This window comes from Giraffa tippelskirchi, chromosome 1, assembly GCF_054371585.1.
Source record: "Giraffa tippelskirchi isolate mGirTip1 chromosome 1, T2T-mGirTip1v1.2.pri, whole genome shotgun sequence".
In the NCBI taxonomy this organism is placed as follows: domain Eukaryota; kingdom Metazoa; phylum Chordata; class Mammalia; order Artiodactyla; family Giraffidae; genus Giraffa; species Giraffa tippelskirchi.
In genome coordinates, this window is record NC_137275.1 from 199,963,865 (window position 1) to 199,986,559 (window position 22,695).

Sequence of the window (22,695 nt, forward strand, 5' to 3'; positions counted from 1 at the left end):
ATCAAGATGTAAATCAATAGATACGTAATTTCAGATTATCCACTATGGTTCAATGATAATCCCCTGGGCTTTATTATATAAAGCATAATTTTGTACAGAGCCCAGTTTGATAGAGGCTTATCTATCTTGAATCTTAGCCACGTTAATTTAATGAGGTATTAAATCTGTTTCCTTATCTGGACCCAGGGCACTGACTCCTAACTGTGACTATGTTATCTTTCAGGCACTTCGATTTTTCAAAAGCTTCTAGTCTAACTAGAATTTGGGATCGACAGGTCTGCCTCCATCAATTCCTAGAGGCTAAGGAAAGGAAAACTCTGCATTTAGCATTCTTTTCTGGTCCTCACACAACTCTCCCATGAAAGCTGGTCTGAAATGTCCTGCATTTCAGTTAGCTTATTCATCAGGACACAAATAAGAACTCAAGATTGACTTGTATTCAACCTTTTAGACAAAAACCACAAAATGGAGGTAAGGTGTATTTAATACAATCAGAAATATTTCAAGTATAATTTACATGAAACATAACTTGGAAAATATAAGTGCTCTGATACATATATTTTAAAACCTCATGTCAAGAAATGTCCATCAGTTATTGAAGATGGAGGGCAAATATATACAAAGCATTTTGAGGGACTATCTTATGCTTCAGTAAAACAAATGTTCAGGTTGTTTGAAGTAATTAGGTAAGAACAAATAGGAAATCTACAGAAAAAGAAAGCAATCACAATGATATCCACCAGATAAGGTTTAGAATATTCCTTCACTCTGAATTCTTTGCCAGCTAAAATCATTTTCTAGATCACTCCAATTTCCATGGTGAGACTTCTTTACAATCAGTATCAAAACTAACGACATTTATTATTTTGGTTTTACTCTCCTTTTGGCATCTTTATGTTTCTTCCGACAGTCCTAGAAAAAGATAAAATCAGAAGCCCTTGTTAGGTGTGGCATGGCAGGTTCATAAATAATACAGAGTGTATATATTGTTATTTTGAGAGTAGACTCTTCAGTCAACGTCTCCAATAATTCCCTCATGTTATCTATATTATTTCTTATACTTCCTCCATTTTTCAATAAATTATTGGAAATTCATGAAGCCATAAGAGAAAAAAAAAGTCTTTGTTAAAAATAAAATAACTTTCACAGTGTTCAGTAACTATATAAAGTAAAATTTAGATTATTCAGTGACTGGGTTGTAGAAATCATTTTGGAAGTGCTCACATGTACGTGGGATGTTCAGACTTTTGGCTTTAAGTGCTCACAATGGAAACTGTAATTAAGTCTTTCAAAAATCTCATGATTTCCTGTTACTTAATAAGCATGACAAGAACTCAGATCAGTCACTCAATGGAGCCACTCTTTAGTCTCCTTTCTGCACATGGGTGGATTAAATTAAACAATTAAAACTTCCCTTCCAGCACTATTAATTCTGAGCGTTTAAATCATGTTTTCAGTTATCTCAAGTTTCATGCCTTCCTATATTCCTACACCAGGCAAATATTAACACAAAGGTAACATCATCTGTTTCAGGAGACAATTAACATGGCGATACTCACCATACGCAAATTGTTTGTTCTGATCTCCCAAGAATTCCTGCTAATATTACTTCCCACTCCTCTCCAAAATAAGTCAGACCCTAGAAGGGAAAATAAAGAAGGGTAAGGCAGCACAGTAGTATTACAACAGACAATATTTTAGTGCTGGCATTATCAAGGTCTTCAGTTCTAGTTAACACGATTCCCCATCCCCAGTTTATGCTAATTTTTAAAAATATTTTATTCTTTTAGAAAATGAAAATGTAGAATTGCTAGGATTTTTACTGTTTATAAACCATTTACTATGATGTAACTTAGTTTCTGTTTGTGTTAGGCTTCAAGAAATGAGTTCAACAGCCTCAGCATTTTCATGTGAACTTTTTTTTTTCTATTTTTGTTTTACTGAAGTATAGTTAATTCACAATGTTGTGTTAGTTTCAAGTATATAGCAAAGTGATTCAGTTACACACATACATTCTTTTCAGGTTCTCTCCCATTACAGTTTATTACAAGATATTGAGTATACTTCATGTGAACTTTTTAGGGTACTAAAAACTTACGAATTTTGTATGTCTAGCATCTCAGCAAGCCCCCGGAACAAAACAAGCCCTTGCTGAGGATAGCGAGTAAGTTGAGGTGATAAATGCGAGCTTTCAGTTTTCCAGAGCTTTATAAGTGAAAAAGCTTCTGTCTAATAAGAGGGGACTAAAGCATATCACATTGTAAAGGATCAGAATTTTTCCCAATCAGTTCTTACTTGAATGCGTGTTAGTATTAATATATCAGAATATACTATGTGTAAATAGAGATGTACTATATATACCATTTAATCAAAAAACTGACTTACCATGAAGTCTCTCATCATTCTTAGAGAAAAAGAAAAATCTAGTAGTCTCTTTCTCAGGTAATGATACTTCTCTGAAGTGAGAAAGACAGAATTGGCCACTTAATTTCAACATTTAAGAAATGTTCACACTGTAAATATAAACAAACTCTGCCTTAAATATCTGTGCTTTGTGTCTTGCTCATTTTTTCCCTGAGTCAAAGTAATACCACCCTTTCTCTATTCAACATTCTTCTCTTCTACCTGTAACTTTGGTAACAAAGATTTAAGCAGAAGCTCTGTCTTCCCCATGCTGATTGTTAATACTCTCACTCAACCACTGCTACCCCTTTTGCCAGTGTTTCCTATGGGGTAGCAGCTAACAAGCTGAAGCATCCTCTCCCAGACCAGGGACTTCAGTGGCAGGCTTTCTTCCCTATGCACAGCATACCCCCACCCAGTGCTATCCAAATCTCAAGGAAAAGAAACACGCTCCCAATGACATGAGGACTCAGAACTCTCTAAAGGAGCCAAAGAAAGAAGACTGTCTTGAGAAGCTAATCTTAGATACTTCTATAATATCTCTAAAGCACGTCTAACTCAGATTTTATAAATTATGAAATATATCTGGACAGAAACACGTTACTTACTCAGGGCTCTGCTTTTTGTCATCTGTTTCTTCAGTAACATCTTCCTCTTCTGAACTGCTGTCTTGGAAACGAGGGTCTCCCTGCCAGGCGATCTTCCCAGGTTTTACTGCTTCAACTCTATAGGTCTCTATGTCATCAAGACAATGAAAGATGACACAACTGTAACCTAAAGGCCAACTATTTATGGACACATTCACCTGTTTACTTTCACCATCCATACATATTTCTACATTTTGAATATATTAATCATTAATTCAAAATATGTAGTATCTTTTTGATTTTCAAATATTGAGAGAAACTTTTATTTTTTGGCATTGCTAGAGTGATCTCATAAGGAATAAAGTAATACTATAAAAAGATATAAAAACTGAACAATAAATGAGCAACACAATTTACAAGGAGCAAAATAAGTGTGACACCTGTGCTAGCATCGAGGAATCTAAACTGTAACATGATGCAGTGAAACCAGTTTGCCTTCCTACTTATTTATAAAGGAGAAAACGAACATCTTTGTTTTCAATTCCCCAAACTTCCTTCTAAAACTGCTGAAAAAGCTGCTGCTATAAAATGTGGATGATCACCTCAAAAGTCCTCATAATTTCCAAAGCACATAAAACACATCTCCCAGGTTGCTCAGGTGTCTTAGCAATCATTTCAAGGCCGATTTCTCACACTTGGCTCTCAAAGTTAGAAAAATTAAAATATCTATATCATACCAACTCTGTTCAACAGTTTAGGACTGACCTTGGTACTCAAATGGACAGCATAGGCAAGAGAATGAAGTAAGCAGAGCAATGATATATTGTGTCTTATTTAGGACAATTTTGGAAAAACTACTTGATTGTTGTGCCTCCTTTTTTAGCACCACAAAGCTGGAATCTAATACCTATCTGCTAAACACAAGGATGCTATTTTAACTGCTGATCTTTCAAGTATAACTTATTGTTAGGTGTATTCTCCTGTATAGGTATACCTTGCTTTTTACAGTGAACTTTCAGAAAAACTACACTTACATCTTAAACACTAGGTGAGAAGCAACTTCCTAAGGAATAGGTGTTTCAAATTTTTAGACTACGTAGGACTTCGGAGGTAAACCTCCTGAATTGGAATGGAAAACTGTATATACCGGTGCTGATACTTTTCTCTTGGTTCTGGCAAATCTCCAAGGATAAAGTTTGAAACAGCTGGTATACTGATGACACAGCATATTTGTTTAGAGCCAGGGTTACATATTTCTCCTAACAAATAGCACTGGCTTTCCTGAAGGTATGGCTTCTCCAACTGCATCAAAGATATCAAGATATTTAAATATATGACTTGTTAAACATATTTACATATATGACTATTTCTACTCAACAGAACAAGGAATGTTGCATATTAATCTCTGGCTTCCCTTCACATGGCAGCTATCTAGAAGATTGCTTCCAAAATTCAAGAACAATTTCTTACTGTGTTAAACACAGGTCTAGGCACATTACATTTATGGTTATGTAATGCTGACTGAAATACTATTTATTTAGATGGAGAAGAGAATACTGCCTTCAGCTAATGTTAAATCATCACACTTACAGTAGACTAAGTTAAATTCAGACTGCCTGAAATGAAAAAGCAAAAACAAACAAAATGTACCTTCCTTTTCATCTTTGGCGTCAGACTCAAAAAAGGAAAATGTGAACCCTCCAGTTTGTTCATCCCGAGTCTTCAGAGCTGGAGTGTCCTGGACTACCTCAGATTTCTCTCCATCAGAGTCCTCATTCCAAGGTGTGTTATCTTCCTTTTCACTAGTATCTTTTACAGTTTGGAATATTTGTTTTAAATCCGTAGCAATGTTATAATACATTTCTTTAGACACTTCAGGTAGTTTCTCAGCTTCCTCCCTTTTCTTCTTTCGTTTTGCTTTACTGCATTGACATACACAGAGATCACAAAAAAGTCAATGTTTGGAAAAATTCCAGAAATCAGGAAATAAAAATACGTTGGATAACATTAGTCCCATTTTTTCAACAACCAAGAGGATCCACATATACAACCCATAAGGGCAGAATCTTAACCAAAAAGCTTTTAATAGACAAAATTATTTCAAACAGCTCCAAGTATTAAACATGAGTCATAATCTCCTCTATCTTATCCTCTGAACTATACTTCAGAAATTACACCTAAGATATAAGCTATGAGTAAGAAAATCACTTAACTGCAATGGGCCTCAGTATCCTCATTTGCAAAATGAACCAGGTTAAACCATGTGACTTTTAAGACTCTATCAAATTCTAAAATTGTGAGTTTTATGATACTGGTATTAAAGGATTTAGTCATAATTCTGTTGTAGAAATGCATTATAAATATGTTAAATCTAGTCTGTCTGGGATGAAATTTTTCTGTTTCCATCAACCTGCTCTATATTTAGGAATATGTTTTTGTTTTTGGTCTTAACCAGAGTTACACAGCAGTCTCCAATACGGAGTTTTTAGATAGTAAAAGATTAAAATCCTTTTTTTCTATTAGAGTCTATTCTATTTATTAGGCCAAATATTCTGTTCTACCTAGAATAATAATGTCCTAAATGATCATCTTATTGGTGGAGACTATCTTATACAGAAAAACTTTTAATACTTCATTAAATAAACCATAGGCTATAAGTCAAATATGCCTCCGATGAAACTGAGCTCCAAGATCAATGAAACACAATGTAGTGGTTTTAAAAGTGATCCAAAGGTCCTTTGACACTTCAAGAAGTGGAAGTTAATTCCCCCATCCCTTTCAGTGTGGGCTGTTCTTAATGACCTCTTCTAAGGAACAGAATAAGGCAGATGTGATTGTGTAAGCGGAGAAGGCAATGGCACCCCACTCCAGTACTCTTGCCTGGAAAATCCCATGGATGGAGGAGCCTGGTGGGCTGCAGTCCATGGGGTCGCTAAGAGTCGGACGTGACTGAGCGACTTCACTTTCACTTTTCACTTTCATGCACTGGAGAAGGAAATGGCAACCCACTCCAGTGTTCTTGCCTGGAGAATCCCAGGGACGGGGGAGCATGGTGGGCTGCCGTCTATGGGGTCGCACAGAGTCGGACACGACTGAAGCGACTTAGCAGCAGCAGCAGCAGATTGTGTAAGACTACTGAAACTAGGCCTATAGAGTGCACTGTGGCTTTCTCCTTGCTCTCTCCCCTTCCCTAATCACTGGCTATGGGAGAAGTCAGATACCATGTTCTGAGGGAACCCAAACACCCAAAAGGAGAGGTCAACAAAGCAAGGAACTGAGGCCCCCTGCCAGCGGTCAAGTGTGTGAACTATCTTGCAAGCAGGTTGCAAACTTTCAGAGACTATAGCCCCAGGTGACATCTTGACTGCAACCTTTTGAGAGCCCAAGCCAGAACTACCTGGTGAAGTACTCCCAAATTCCTGACCCAAAGAAATTGGGACCTAATAAATTTTTAGTTTCAAGCTCTTAGTTTGGGGGCAACTTTTTACATAGCAATACCTAACTGATACATATTTTGGTACCTAGAAGTGGGGTACTGCTATAAAAGCCCAAAATGTAGGAATGACTTCAGAGCCCACACAATAAGCAGAACTTGGAAGGTCAGTGAGGAGGGTGTTAGCAAAAGCATGAAAACTCCCTGAAGAAACTGTTAGTAGAAGCTACACGACAATTGAGGCTTCAGGTAAGGCCTTGCAGAAAAGTGAAGTAAACACTATAGGAAAATGGAGGAACGGAGATCATTGTCATATAGTGGCAGGAGGCTTAGCAACACTGTCACCTTTATTAACTGGGAATTAAAAAATGCACCTAATGAATGGGTGATCTAGCAATGGAGATGTCCAGGAAGGTGTTGAAGTTATTTTCTGATTTCTTCTTCCTGCTTACAGTAACATAAGCAGAGATAGTGAAACTAAAGAAAGAAGTTTTTTTAATAAGGAGCTAGGACCTCATGGTTTTGAAGACTCCTATTCTCTAGAAGGCAAACAACATAAAATTTAAGAAATATCTTCTGAGCAAAGAACAAATCTATTTTCTCAGGAAAATATGGTGTAAAGCAGGTTCTGGCAAAGTATACCCACGGATGAGATCCAAGCCGCTGCCTATTTACATATGGACTGCAAGTTAAGAATAATGTTTGTTGTTTGAAGTGACTGGAAAAAAACTATATAAAAAGATGGCTTCATAATATGTACAAATTACATGAAATGAAAATTTCAGTGTCTTACTAATAGTTTTATTAGAACACAGCCTACCTTGTTCGTTTTATGTATTATGTATGGCTCCGTTTCTGCTATAAGGAAAGAGAAGAGTCACTGCAAGAGAGACCATCTGGCCTGCAAAGCCTAATACATTTACTATTGACCTCTGAAGCGAAAAATTTGTACACCAGTCTAATTATTAATATAAAGCAAAATCCTTTGTTGAGAGCTTAGGTATAGCTCAGAAACTCCAACTGTTCAAACAAGAGGGCTTCTTATGAGTTTAAAGGTATTATTTCTCAGCAGTCCCGGCAGAACATCACGGTGAAAAAAAAAAAAAGTTTATCTTACATTGATTTTTGGCTTTTGTCTAATGAAGTGAACCCCAAAAAGATTCACAGGAGACCCAAATACTTTAAGACAATTAAAGGAACAGAAACACCACTAGATTTGACGGGTAGGTACAGAGACATTCTACAATGAGGAGGCTTGTATGGTCTGAATGAGATTCTTTTTAAAAGAAACTTTTAATTTTGGAATAATTTTAGATTTACAGAAAAACTAGAAACAGATTTACAGAAAAACTGGAAATAATCTTCACCTAGTTTCCCCTCATAGCAGCATCTTATATACATATGAAACAACTGCCAAATCTTTAAGATTAACACAGGTACCTTACTAGTAACTGTAGCAGTTTAATTTACCTTTCTTTTGGTTTATCATCCTGCTTTCTTTCGTAAGTGGCATGGTCACGCCTTGTTGGATCATAATGTATGATGTCCCTATTTAAAAAAGGAAACTGATAAGTTGGAAGGGACAAAGCAGAGAATAAATCCAAAAACCTAATAGCAAAACATAATGCAAAACCAGGGCAATTCCACTTTTTGAGCAAGACAAAGGCATAAATATCAAATAAGTGTATCTGGAGCTCCTTAGAAACAATTATATTTTAAATTATCCAGTTCTGAGGGGATCTTTAAAAATTTTTTAAATATTATTTTAAAACAGGAAAACATATATAGACAAAATGATATACTACTGGGATTTGTATAAAATATTTCAGTGGGGAAAGTGGGGGGGGGTGAGTAAAAGTATAGAAGAGAAAACTGGTCACATGTTAGTGATTGTAGAAGCTGGGTGATGGTACACAGGGGTTTCATTACACTAGTCTCTCTAAGTTATATTTTCCATAATAAACTGTTACACTTAGTAATATTTAAACAGTTGTCCATTTTTTCCAGTAATAGTAAATACAGAAAAAATTTTAGATTAGTTTCTTGAAGTGAATCACTTGGTAAATATAATATTAACAGTCTGATACATATTGCTAACTGCTCTCCCCAAGAAGTTGAAAATGGCCTAATTTTGTGGCAAAGGAAAAGAGGGAAGAGTGAGATGAAACATAAGACATACTTAAATTTCTTAGCAGCTACTGATCCTTTGCTTGTAGAATTGCTTAAGCTGATCTGCAAAACACTCTGCACAACATTTAGGGCTTTCAATTTTTCTGCAGCAAGCTCTTCCTCCTCAGCAGTTTTCTTTTCATTTATTTCTTTGAGGGAAGAGGATAATTAGTAATCTTTTGGCAAACATAACTTGAGAAATCTCAATAATCAAATATTTATCAGGCACTTAAACATGTGCAAATCACATTAAGACAGGAAGAACAAAAGTTAAACCTTGTTTTGCTAACCTCCCCAATGTCACAGTGAATCCAGAAACTGCATGACCAGCAAACAAAATTCCCATTTCTACTTATAATTATAAAAATGAAATATGAAATTAATGGCTTTCAGTAGCAAGTCTAAGTTTTTAAGATAAAGATTAACAAATGTAATAGAGCAAGATAGTAATTACAAAACTAAGGTGAATAAAGATTTTTTGATTTTTCTTAACAATCTAGAAATTAATCTAAATTACATGTAAATCTAAAAGCGAAAGACAGTGAAAGGTGGTAATTGTACTGACTATTAATATGATATGTTAGCAGACAGTTACTTTAGCTTTTAAACTCAGTAATAAATATCACAGAAGATAGCCTACACACAAGGCACTGTGGAATCCTATAAGCTAGTTTTCTTATTTACTAAAAACAGGGAACAAAGTTAAACACTTAACAGCTAGTTTGGATTATAAGAGAAAATACAAAAGAAGTCCAAGCCTTAAAACCTTTCCAAATTACTGTAGGATATTAACAACTAAATAACAGAAATTAACAGAATAAAACACTGATTTGTGTAAGTTTTCTATAGAGATGGCCCAAAAGTTTCTAAGGGTTCAAAAGAGGTGGGGATTATGTTCAGCTGGATTAAGAAATGTTTTATAAACCAGGTACAGTCTAAGGTAGGAAAGACAAAGTAGTCCCCTGAGGAAGGAAGACAGCATGCTAGGAAACAAAATGAACATGTATTGAAATAAGAAACTGCAAAGAGTTTACACTGCATTAGGCTAAACCATATGAAACTGCTCATATTTAATGATTTCTGACTTCAAAAGTGGCAATTTTGATTTTATTCTAATATTGACAATTAGGAAGTAGAACAGAATGCTAGAAAGGGCTCAGTGTATTGGTAGGCTGCTTACCTGCAGGACAGTCTTTGTGCAACACACAAAAAACTCAGTCTCAAAGGTTCCAAAGGAACCCCTGATACAGGCTCTTCCCAAGGTTCTGTAAGACCCTAAGGCTTTAGCCTTTCTTTATACATGAATATTTTCCAAATGTGGGTCATCTTTGCTCCTGACTATTCTGCTGAGCTCCCAATTATTCTTTCCTCAATGCCTGATGGATATTTCTCACAGGTGTATCTAAACTTGAAAAGCAGAACAGTCAGGAGCAAAGATGACCCAGATTTGGAAAATATTCATGTCAAAATGAAGGCTAAAGCCACACAGACTACCAAACCTTGGGAAAAGCCTATATCTCAAAGCAAAGGGAAAATTTAGGAACCAAGAATTACGAAGAAAACAAGGAAGTTATAGTGCAATAGAAGCAAAGGGAAGAGAACATTTCAAGAAGGATGATTAACAGTAACAAATGCTACAGGCAGGCGGAAGGGTGAAGCTTGAGAAGATGCCACTGATTCTGGTAAACCAGTTATTCACAGCTTTGAGGGAACTCATGCTAGAGTTGTAAATATGAGACAGACAAAAGTGGCAGGAGTTAGAAAGCAACATCTATAGCTTCTTGACTAATCCCAAGGTTCTATCCATTCCTATGTTATCAACATGGACTTCTGAGTGAAAGGTTCTTAAACATTAAGTTGGTGTGGATCCTGAAGAATTTACTCTCAGAATATTTGTTTTCAGAAATGTATAATATACATAATAATCACCTCAAAGAACTGAAAGTATCATATCCAGAGATTGTACTTTCATAAAATCAACTGCTTCTAAATTAGATGCAATTTATTTTTTCATTTCAGGCTTAGAACTGAAAAAAAAAAAGGGAATGGAAACTTAAAAACTGGCAGGGTTGAAGAAATGGCTTTTTGAACCTATGAGACCTAATTATGTCTGAAGGAAGAGTGAAGAGATAGAACCAAGTTAAGTGTGGAGATGCAAATGAGGAAGGAGGGAACAGGAGGTATAAATGGAGAAGATCAAGATGCAGATTAGATAAACTCAGGAAAGAAGAAAAAAGAAAGGACAGAGTAGTTTGGAGATTGGAAAGGAAAGCAGGGAGCTACTTGAAGAGGCCATCCTCTTGGTCAAGTAGGAGGTGAGGTCTTTTGCAAAGGATAAGAGAAGATCTTGTAAAGAAAGTTTGGAACCACTGTTGATGCTTCTGCTAGCATCAATGCTGTTAGATATATTCAAATAAGAATGAATTTAAGTAGAGTGACATTCAATGGTACATTGCTTTAAAAAATCTGCACTGAGCACGAACACTTTCTTTAAGTAAGCCAAGTGGGATGTATCTGTCTTACACAGCCTCACGAGGACCTGTTGACATACTGCCAGGTAGGGTCCTTGACTTCTAACACCAGGAACAGGATGGGGGAAGATGGTACCTTTGGCAGATGCTACTTATTCCTGTCTTTTCTGGCAGCTTCAGGTAATTAATATTTTAGAAATAAGTTAATATGTACAAGTGTTACATGTATATATAATACACCATGCACATATAACACTCCATGTGTTACATATACATAAAACACTTTTCTATGTGTTAAGTGAAGATACTAGACGAGTTGATTTCTCGAGGTATGCCAGCTCTGACATCAGGACTGTTTGTCTGAACAATGAGTCATTTACCTTCATGTTCATCTTCACTATCACTTTCTAGAAATCGGGAGTCCATGCGAAATCTGTCATCAGTGCCAAAGTGAGACTGCAAATTCATGAGCTAAAGACAAAACACAAAACAACCGACAGTTGCATTCCCAAGAAATTACTTATAAACAAGACCCTCCAAGTATACTTCCCATGCGGTGAAATTTACTACATTAATGTTTGCATAACCTCACCTAACCATGAATCAAACAAAGAGGGCCACGGAGGACTCAATCTCAAAATAAAAACCTTAACGTTGGCGTTTGGGCAAGGTCTGCCTTGATTAACCTAGATTTAAGGACTATGTTGAAAAAATAAGAGCATGTTGCAAATTTTTTTTATTTTCAGTCTTCACTAACCTTCTGTCCAGCTCTGCCCTCAAACTGAGGTTTAATTCTGAACCTGTTATTGTCATCTTCGGAACAAGATTCCTCATCATCGCTGCTGTCAAAGAGCTTCCCAGAGGCTCTACCCATGGACTCCTGTTACATAAGGACAGAAATGTTATTAATAACCAAGACAATCGATATTTCCCTCATTATGTAATTTTCCTCCTTACACTTAAGAAACGATTCAGATGCATATCCCAGGAAACTCTTGACTCAGTGAAATTTACGTGGCCCCTTAGGTCTCCAGAGGCTCCTAATGCAGCCTGGAAGGGGGGCAGTTATTATATGTAAGAACATTTTCTGCATGGTTTCACTAATATTGATGAGGCTTTGCAGAGGATAGATTTATGTGGGAGAAAATCTCTAAGGCCCCTGTAGCATCCATGCGTGTTGGTCTGGGGAGTTCTGGGTTTTACTGTGGCTCCCAGAGGAAATTTTATGTTGAGCCCAGCAGTCGTGGGCAGGTTTTGGTATGTAACATGCAGAAATGGGTCTGCACAAGTAGAGGCATGCCCATATGGTCATCCTAAATGTCTTACTTTTACAAGTTCCTCTCCCGGAGGGCTTTGTTCCCGAGTGGATGTCTCCTCTGTTTCACTTTCACTACTGGAACCAAAGATGATGTGCGTCGGCTTGTCCTCTGGATGACCATCCTAGAGTGGTCATCAAAAGCATTATCTTTAAGACAACCTCTCATCTCCTTCCCCAATATGTCTATTTCCCACCCTATTTTTTCTCTAGTGAATGCTGCCATCATCCCAAGATGGAAACTTCTCTCTTTCCATTTCCAGTTGATCACCAAGTCCCATCAGTTGGACCTTCCTGCTATTTTAAAAATATATTCCCACAGTCACTGCCTTGGTTCTGGCTCAAAACCTCCCAAAGGTGATCCATCCCTGTTCCCCTATTTGTCCCATTTGATTTGTTGTTCTCACCACGTCCTGAACCATTTGCCCCAAACAGAAGTTGGCAAACTTTCTCTGTTAAGGGCCAGAGAATAAATATTTTAGGCTTTGCAAGCCATATATAGTTTTAGTTCTATATTTTTCTTTTTTAAACTCTTTAAAAATGTAGAAACCAGTCTTAGCTAGGAGGGTCTTTTAAAACAGGACATGGGCTCATTTGCCAATTCCTGTTCCAACTCAACTAATCTTTACTCCCTTGCTTTCAGTCCTTTAGTCTTTTCCCAGACTTAAGAATAAACTCCAACCCTGTGGCCTACTTATCTCTCTCACTTCTCACCACCTTGTACTCTATTTAGTCAGTTATTGCAAATATTCACTTTTGTACAAACTGCTGCTTTATCTTATAATGCCTTTCCTCTCTCTTCCTACCCTTTTGCCTCTGACAGACCAATTTCTACTGAGCCTTTCCCACTAGACTCAGGTCAGCTGGGGAAGTACCCACTCCCCAGCAATGCCAACAAACTGGTCTGCTTCCTGTCAGGGCACATAGGCATACTTCTTCCCCATTGCATGGAACTGAACTGTGACCCTCTGTTCACCACACTGTGTACCTGATAGTGATCTTTTCTATAAATCGAACACTTGCTGTGAAGGCCTGGAACTCTGTAGGAACTTAACAATTCTTGAAAAAATGAATAAAGTCCCATTATAGTAAATCTTCGTAAGAAACGACTCACTTGACAGGTGATATATATGGCAATTGAGATGTATTAGTACACATCACTTAACTGTATCAGAAATATCTTCTGAATCAATATCCAGATATACTATATAGACACAAGGACATAAAACACAAACATTCAGCTCTAAAGGGGCCTGCCTACCTTTGTGGGAAAGAAAGAGACTAGACCTGGAGAGAGTTCTTAGTAAATTCCTAGACTGAAAATATACTCACCAAATTTGCCAGAGCATTGTGAACCAACTTCTTTTGGACTTCTTTGGCTTTCTGCCTTGCCTCTAAGGCTGCCAAACGTTTCTGATTATCTTCAGCATGCTTATCCTTAGCATTAACATCTGATGAATTATTAACAGGAAGTGGGAAGTCAGTTTTGCTTCCCTGCGAGTCTCTCCTTGAGAAAACCTTTGGTGATTTCTCAGGGGCCTTGGAGCTGCACAGATCAGGCCTCCTTTCAGAGCCCTCTCCTGACTTTCCAGTCGTGCGGCAACAGTCTTCATCAAGGCCTCTGCTGGGAGTCTTAGCACCACAACTTAAAGATTTCTTATCTTTCAGTGGCAACAGACTAGAAACAGGATTTCTCTTTTCTGAACTATTAGGGGACACAACTTTGTGACCCTGGCTAGCAAAAGACTGTTTCTTTTGAGGCTGAATTTGGTTTGAGTCATTTGCCTCCTTTGCATGTTGGAAAGGAGTCTGTTCACTTGATGGGCCATTAGCGTACAGGGACCATTTTTCCATGGACATGTTCCTCGGTTCCTCAAGTTTCAAGGAAATTTGATCTTTATTAATATTATTAGAGGCAACACTCTCTTGCAAGGATTTTTTCACTGATTCCTTTCCATAGAGACAGCCCACTCCTTTGAAAGCCTGAAATTTCGGCTTTAAGGTATTTTCCTTTGGGTTCTCTCTTCCCTCTAAAAGAGAAGCCACAATCTCCTCCGGAAGAATACACTGCTGGCCTCTATGGAGGTGACCTGGAGTCCTCTGGCTCTTGGAAGCCCTGTCACACTTGGCAGTGGTTTCCTGGCCATTGCTCTCAGTCTTTTCTTTTGGAGCCTCCTGGTTACTGCCAGCCAGCTGTTCCAAATCAGCCAAAGTCAGATTCACACGGAGACAGTTTTCCATCAAGGTGTTATACTCCTCATCTCCTTCACACTCAGTTGATTCTGATACAGAATCAGCATCTTCACTGCTACTGGACTCAATCAGAGATTTACAACTAAGAGGCTTAACTCTGTGACTGAGAGCCATCTCTACTTTGTTTTTTCTTTTTTGTTCTTTAATACAGTCATCAGAAAGATCATACTTTTTTCTGTTTTTCAAATAAGTCTTCTTGTACATGGACTTTTCTCTTTGTGAAAAATCTACACTGTTTTTGATCTCACCAGAACTTTTTCTCATTGCAATGATTTCATCTGTATCTCCTGAATCAGAGTCACAACCATTTTCCATAACATTATTTTCACTGTTGAGGCAAGAGATATTGTTTTTGAGGCCTAAACCTGTTGGAGTATGAACTTTGTGAAAATCAGATTTAAAATCATCCCTTACAACTTCAAAGTGATCATTTTCAAATTCATTTGAGGACCATGTAGTTTTCTCTAAGTTTTCCTCTCTTGCAATCATTAGTCTCAATTCATCCTCAGAATCAGTATCATCATCAGATATGCTATTTCTGTTTTTGGAAGTTTCTAAACCAGAAGTCTGAAAAAATACATTTTTAAATTTCTGATGATCACAATCAGTTATATAGGGTGATTTAGGAGTAATGGAATTATGAGGTGTTTTTTGTGCAACCTGTTGTATTAAATGTGGACTCTCCATTACGCTACTAGGTTTTGATCTCATGGTTAGAAATGCAGTAGAACCCTCATTCTTTTGCACTTTTATTATCTTCTTGGCAGGGCTGTGAAAGTCAGAGAATTCTCCTCGTCGTTTCTTACTCATAGGATCATTCCCTCCTTCCAGTTCCCAAGTGAGGCTGGATATAGGGACAGCATTTGTGAAATCCTCCCCTATCTTCTTTAAGTTGTGGCAATATTTTGAGGGATCATACTTTATGATGTCACCAATAGTCAAGGAACAAAAAAAGGCACTAGGTTTTAGAAAAACCTATCAATCTGGTGAAACAAAAAGAATACTGTCTAATCTTGAGCAAGTCATTGACTCATTTTACCCTCAGTTTCCAATCAAACAAAAAAGGACTTCATTAGGTAACTCAGGGTCTTTGGAACTGACATGTCCATGGCATGTCCAGAGTGAAAACCAACGATCATCACTATTAATTGGAAGAAATTACTTGGGTTGTATATGTATATTACAACAAACTGATTTAAGATTATATTCTAGGTACTTTTCTATATGTCTGAGAAATCTATTCACTGCTAACATCATAAAGCAGAGTATAGAGGGGAAGTCAGAGGGGGAACAACTAGACACTGAGTGTTGGTTATCTCAAACCTGAGACTCAAAGATTCTCCAACATTTTGGCCACTCCTGTCTTTTCAATGCTGGCTCATCCTAGGCCTGATTCTCTTAGCTCAAACATCCCCTTCACATTTTACTCACTCTCTGAATTTTTGCAGGTCTTTCTTAGAAGGCTAATAATTATCAGATCTGTTTTGTTGCTAACCCTGTCCAGGAAGATTCCAGTCAATGTCAGTGGCATTGGCTGATTTCCTAAAACATAGGAATAGACAAGTATAAGTTGCTTTAATCTCTCACTCCTGAAAAGTTCCTTTGTTTACTTAGTAACTACTGAATACCTGGCTAATTATATGTAAAGTGTGTCAAATAGTGTCTATTATCTCTTGGCTTTACACTGTCCTTCCAAATCCTCCTCTCTGCTGTCAAAAGGCTACTTTAATGACTGCACTGTGTTCCCTTGCCCTTCCTTAGTTCCTCTGGAAATGGCTTTGAATCCATGTCAAACGAGAGGAATGACATATAAATTAGTAAGTAAAAGTGCTTGCTTAACAAGCATCATTTGTATCACTTACTTGTATAAAATGTCACTACATTTTCTCATCCTCTAGTTGTTTTATACATGTAGGTAAGTGGATCTTACCTTATAGGGACTTCAGGAACATAAAAACTCTTAAACATTTAAAGATTTACTGACAGCAGCAGTGAAACTCCAAAGATACAAAGTAAACTTTTGCAAGTATCCATCACTGTAGTCAACAATAATTTCTCTGAAAGGCCAACTGCTAAGGATATTTTACGTTTACGTTCATTCTTTAGATGAAGGACAGGTAAGACTCTTCCAAATTTACTCACAACCCAATTCTAAAAGGAAAAAAAAGGATATACTTAGTATACTTGTCAAACAGAAAAGATTAACCATGCTGCATAAATATAACTTAAGAAAAAAAAAAGAGTATAGAAAGAAGGAGGAAAATTGGAGCAGTTGTTGAGCCCATATAAATCACACAGGATGCTACAGAAATAACAGCCATTAAAAAGGCAAACTTGGGGCCTGATTGGACTCTTCACCACCTCTATTCCCCTCAGGAGACTTGCCTCCACTTGGGTTTTGATTTCTCTTTCTAAAATGGGGGAAACATGTGCTTTCCCAAGAGCTGTAAATGCACTTGGAAGATCATAAAGCACTATTTATGTTAACTGCTTCAAAGCAAGAGAGAAAAAGCAATTGCTTTAAACATGATGTTCATGGTCATCTGGTCTCAGGAATTGGTTCCTAGGCTACTCAGGCTACCAGAAGTGACTTACTTTGTGCCCTGGTACTTCTGTTCCTGGCACAGCTTTCACATGGAAATCCACCGTTTTCATCTTTTCTAACAAGCTGGTGTTGCCTGTTGTTGATTTTCCTTTCTTTGCTTTTGCTTCTTCTCTCTCTTGGGCCAATCTGAATCAAAGAAAAAATACAAATAAGAAAGTTAAAATAACCAATCACACTATTAACCGTGCTTCTGTCTTGTCGTTTAGTACTATAAAGCTGTTTAACTTCATAGGTATCATTTGGGGTCTCTCAGCTTTTCCCTTTCAACTTATGTACTTTGGGCATTTTATCTATCCTTAATCCCTTCTCTCCGTCATAAGGAAAAGGTCTCTTCTTTCAGAGTCTAATCTGCTAAATCTTGAATATTACTACTCTCATAACAAAGAGAATGCAGAATAGAATGCCAACTCAACCTTCCAATCCAAACTCTCTATCTGATTCAGGCCTGGTCAACTGTGCCAACCAATTCTCATTGGCCTCTTTGCCTCTGGTGTGGCTCTTTTATATTTCAACTTCCAAGATTCATGCTCCACAGGCAGATGTGCACAGGTACTCAAAGGGAGCACTGTGTGCTCACCCTGCTCAGGATGAGGGCCCCGGTTCTTGCCTATAATAGGCACCAAAGTACTGCTGAATGAAAGTCTCATCACTACCCTGTTCACAGAAGCCGCCAGCTGAAGAACAAAATCCTCACCTTTGTATCCAGACTAGTTGCAAAAAATTTGATTTAGACCTTATTTTTCCTTGTGGCATTTCTTTGCCTGAGAACAATCTTAAAACTCTCTTGGTCACTACATCTGTACATTCCCAAAATGTCTCCTATTTTAAAAGCACCCAAACTCATACAATCTTTTCTCCCTAAGGATACTTTTAGGATCTTAAAATGCCTTGAGCCCATATAAATGCCCATATAAATAGTTTTTACATTGCCTTGTTCTTAAATCTTAAGCATAATTAATCTTATGTGTCTCTTACAGGGATCCCTACTATCTTTGTTTTTGTATGACACTTTCATTAACAGTTTAAAGTTAACATAAGCAATTTGGTATTATCTATTAAAATTTTAAGTGTCCTTAACTCCATGACACAGCAACTCCTTTTGTTGACATACACACCAGAGGGACCCTTGTACATATATAGAAAATATCTTCAAGGATCATCTGTTATCAAGAGGAAGTGGAAATGGTCTAAAGGTACATGAGTGGGGACGATTAACTACACTGTGGCACATTTTCTAAAATAGTACTCAATAGGTATTACAAAGAAGGGGAAAGACCTCCATCATCACAGAAGGTTGTGTCTAAAAAGCTGCAAATAAGTACATATTTTTATAGGTTAAAATATACATATATAAGAGCATTACATTCTCTTCTTTGGTGGGGTCTGGGGTCATAGGGAGTCTCAGTAAAGAAGGATTTTAGCTCTACTTATAATGCATAAATTTGCTAAAACTGATAGTTTCAAATCAATTAAGTGAACATATAAAATCACTTACAATATTAAGAAATTAGTGTGTTAATGTTTGGGTTAAATCAAATATAGCACCTTACCTGTGCAAAAAACTTTCCTTTGCTAGCTGAATTTGCAGTGTCCCACCTTTCCATTTTGTTTTATTTAAAACAGACATACCTATAAAGCAAAGAATTAGTACCCAAGTACATAGCAATACAAAAACATATTTCAGCATGTGCTTTTACTAATTAGTACCAAAAAAAGTAAACTAGTTTATCACAAACACACAGAGAATAAGGAAAGTGAGACCGGAAAGAGGAGGCTTAGGCCTCATTCTTATCTGGACCACTTATTAGATTCTTATATTCCCTTTCGTCTCATGTAACTGGAAGATTTGAATGACGCAAACGTGCAAACTTTAAAGCAAAATTTGTCATTTGTTTATAAAGTAATGTCAGGAATCTCTGGCAAATGGTTGGTATTTATTTAACACTATCATTGTTATTTACCACACTAAAACTATAGAATATTAATGTAATTTTCTTAGGGTGAATCAGAGGACACTGGAATCCTACAGCTCCTCATTCTTATTTATCACCTCATACTAATTATCACTGCATAACTTGCAAACATATTAGCACAAGCAACTAAACTGTGTTTGAACTACTGTGCCCTAGTAGCTGATTTTTCTCAGTATCTGCTATCAGCTTCCTTAATAATTATCACTAAGAGAAATTTCTATGAGACAGGTACTATGCTAAGTACAAAAGTATTATTCAATTTCATATCCACAGTAATATTATGAGACAAGCAATATCTTGGTCATACATCAGATAAGCAAACTGGGTCTTCTACTTAAAATAAAACTGCTAGGTCACACAGTCAAACTGTTCTTTTTTTTTTTTTTGAAACTGTTCTTAACTGCAATGTACTTGTCATATATGTTTCCCAACTGGACAGATGATATTACAAAAGGCCAATGGCCTTCCTTCTCTATTAGCATGTTTCCTACTCAGTGTCTTTTGACTCTTCAGTCTCCAAATAATTAGAATGCATTTCGACATTAGTGGCAGTAAGAATTACCTCTCGCTCTTTGTTCACTGAAGGCCACAGCTGGTCCACAGCTTTCTTAAACTTATTGATAGATATTTCATAATTTTAAGGACATGATCTTATAAGGGCATAATGTAAAGCCCTCTTCTAATAGCACTTAATAACAAGAATTATTTGCCTGAGAAATGAACACCCTGGGGAGTGGGGTATGGCATAATTTCCAGTGGGATATAGGTAACATGCAGTTTCTACTAAAGCATGGTGCTTTGTCCACAATATTTGAGAATGCCACTTTTGAGCAGACTCATTGGTAATGTGCTACCATATGTCATGCATTATGGAATGAACCTAAATCTCCAACTGTAGACTATCAGAATTCTATTCATCATGGTTGTCCCTCTCAACGACATAAAAGTGGCTGTTTAGCTTTAGAACCAAAGTTATTCCAAATTACATAGTGACATGAAATTGTAAATGGTATGGAAAACATTCATTACATTTTTTCAGGTCTGCTTCTGTTACTCTGATGTTGATATATGCAAAGACTTTCTGTGGGTTTCCTAAAAAAAAAAAAAAAATTTAAATTCTTACCTAGAGAATAATGTAAAAATGATTTCTGAATTTACAAAAGACCTCTTAGAAACTTATTCTTTCAAAGAAAAACCTTGTTTATTTTTCATTGGATACAAAGATTGCAAATTTTTAATCATGATTATCTAAATATTTTAAAAGAAAATATGTATGAGAAAAATGTCAAGCAGTCAGTTAAGGAAACATTTTGCATGTTTATATGTTAGTGTTATTCTAACAGGACACTTACCAATTATTAGAATTTTAGCTCTGAAAATTTAAAGCAACATGTTTCAGAAACTGGATGTTTGGGAATTCCCTGGAGGTCCAGTGGTGAGACTTTGGGCTTTCACTGCAGAGGGCAGATTCAATCCCTGGTCAGGGAACTAAGATCCTGCAAGCCACATACTCCCTCCAACCCCCCCACCAAAAGATGGGGTATATTTGGGAATTTAGAATTTTATTTCATACATAACACCTCCAGGGCATATATGCTGGGATGGGGTTAGTACTATACTACCATAATGAAATAATATCACTTTCAGTGTTCAGGGCTAACATTCACTTTGGGGGTTCCTTTATTTTGTGATATTTGACTTGAGTTATATTTGCTTTGACTACCCATGAAGAACTCTAAATTTACCTTGGTCATCTTTCCGAGTGATGATCTCCACATCAGAAACTTCTCCAAATCTGCTGAACTGATTCTGCAGGTCTGCCTCAGAAATATTCTGCCCAAGACCACCCACAAAAAGGCGTTTCATTTCTCTGTTGGCTTTCATCAAGGCTGGACAAACACTCAGGGTGTTCTGGTGGAAAAAAAATTTCTACCTAGAGTTGTTTCCCTTAAATCTAAAACAAAGAAACGACAACAAAAAAATAAAACTCAAACCAACCAACCAAACAAACAAAAAACCCTCAACTCCTTTCCCTGAACCTTCTATGCCAATTGGTTGCCGGGATCTGTGCTACCCTTCCTATTGTACTGTTTCCAATTTTATCCCTGAAGACTCTGTTCAGGCACTACATCCTTGTTCTTCATGAATGCGTTTTGGAACAGTACCTTTACACACAGACACAGGCGCAGGTGGACATTTTCCCCTCTAAACGACCACAATATTACACTCTACTCCTCCTGGGTTTACTAATCCATATTGTTAGGTGTTTCTCATTTATCCACTCACTTTAATAATCTGACAGAAATGGGATGGAACATATTAACCTCTATCGGATCTTCCCAACCCAGGGATGGAACCCAGGTCTCCCACACTGCAGGCAGATTCTTTACCATCTGAGCCACCAAGGAAGCCCCATGTTAACTTACAAAAAGATAAAGCTCTCCATCTTCAAGCTTCTCACAGCCAAATGAGAAGCAAGCAAATGCTGCAATTACAATACTACCTTACAACAGAAATACATACAAAGTGGTTTTCAGGCACAAAAAGAGCAACGGATATCAAAACTAACACAGTTGGTTTTTTTTTTTTAACACTATGCGCCAGCGTTGTACGAAGTAGTTTGCAGGCATCTTTTTTCAAATTAGCAAAAGAGGTGAAGTCACTTTCCCAATGCCATTCAGAGAATTAGCGGTGAAGCCAAGATTATAACTCAAATCTAATTTCAGAATCCGTAATTCTTAACACTGTACTAGGGAGGTTGTTGGATTAGAAGGGACTCCGGAAAACTCTTCCAGAGACTGGGATTTAAGGCCTATAATGCCTATCTCGCTTAGTGCCCAGCTGGCGCTCAGCTCCCAACAAGCCCCTCCCCACAAGTTGACAGACTCCGTACACATGGAACCCCCAAACAACGCCAAAATGCCAGAGCATGGGTCGAGATCTAGGCGTGAGCCACGGCCGATATCTTCCTGGTAGCTTCCTCTGTCCCAAACCTACCCACCCCATCCTTCTTTCTCTGAGAAGATTTGAAGACGAGCACGGAGAAGGTAGGCCAATTACCCCTTCCCATCCCAGGCCCCAAGCCCCGAGCTCACCACTTCTTTTTCTACATCCAGCGCGGCTTTCAGTCCTAAATTTGTCACGTGTCCCATCAAGTACCCTAGCTCTTCCTTCCTACTGGATTTCCAACCCAGCCTCCTAAGGTTCCATGACTACGCTCAGTTTCCCAGTGTTCTTTATTTCGTTTCCAGTCTTCCAGGCAATCGCGATGACCCCATCTCCTGCCTCTAAGTCCGCAAAATACCCCAAACAAAAATTCCCTAATTCATACAGAAGAGGGTTATCGCCTATCTCCTTGATACGGTCGGCGGAAATGAGAAAGGGGAAGAAATACAAAGAAGCTCCCTCTACAAGTGCTCGTGGAACCGCCTCTTCCCTGACTGGGGCTCCAGGCCGCCACCACGTCGGGGTGGGTAGCTGCGCCCT

The 22,695-nt window shown here is 37.5% G+C and overlaps 1 protein-coding gene across 7 annotated transcripts; it reads right to left on the minus strand.

Annotated features, from left to right (window-relative positions):
* Positions 1-466: 466 nt before the first annotated feature.
* NOL8 (nucleolar protein 8) lies at positions 467-22,350 on the minus strand. Of its 7 annotated transcripts, none has more exons than XM_081523679.1 (17): positions 22,305-22,350; positions 20,955-21,120; positions 20,239-20,301; positions 18,787-18,865; positions 17,227-17,362; positions 16,714-16,782; positions 13,711-15,558; positions 12,390-12,503; positions 11,821-11,943; positions 11,444-11,534; positions 8,603-8,741; positions 7,894-7,971; positions 4,641-4,912; positions 3,012-3,138; positions 2,386-2,456; positions 1,560-1,639; positions 467-912 (listed from the first exon to the last, which is right to left on the minus strand). In XM_081523679.1, exons 2-17 carry the CDS (start codon positions 21,091-21,093, stop codon positions 862-864), a joined length of 3,480 nt encoding a protein of 1,159 aa, XP_081379805.1. In that variant the 5' UTR covers positions 21,094-21,120; positions 22,305-22,350; the 3' UTR covers positions 467-861. The 7 variants fall into 7 exon arrangements, with proteins under 7 accessions (XP_081379805.1, XP_081379797.1, XP_081379830.1 ...); XM_081523671.1 differs by having other exon boundaries at positions 13,711-15,549; positions 16,702-16,782; XM_081523704.1 differs by having other exon boundaries at positions 13,711-15,549; positions 16,719-16,782; positions 20,955-21,163.
* Between the last annotated feature and the right edge of the window lie 345 nt (positions 22,351-22,695).

Coding starts and splice junctions, on each gene's coding strand:
- NOL8 (XM_081523671.1), bottom strand. CDS start 21,093: ATGAAAGCCAACAGAGAAATGAAACGCCTTTTTGTGGGTGGTCTTGGG. Junction 17,363..18,786: donor AAGGAAAGTTTTTTGCACAG/GTAAGGTGCTAT, acceptor TCTTTGATTCAG/ATTGGCCCAAGAGAGAGAAG. Junction 1,640..2,385: donor GAATGATGAGAGACTTCATG/GTAAGTCAGTTT, acceptor TTTCCCTTCTAG/GGTCTGACTTATTTTGGAGA.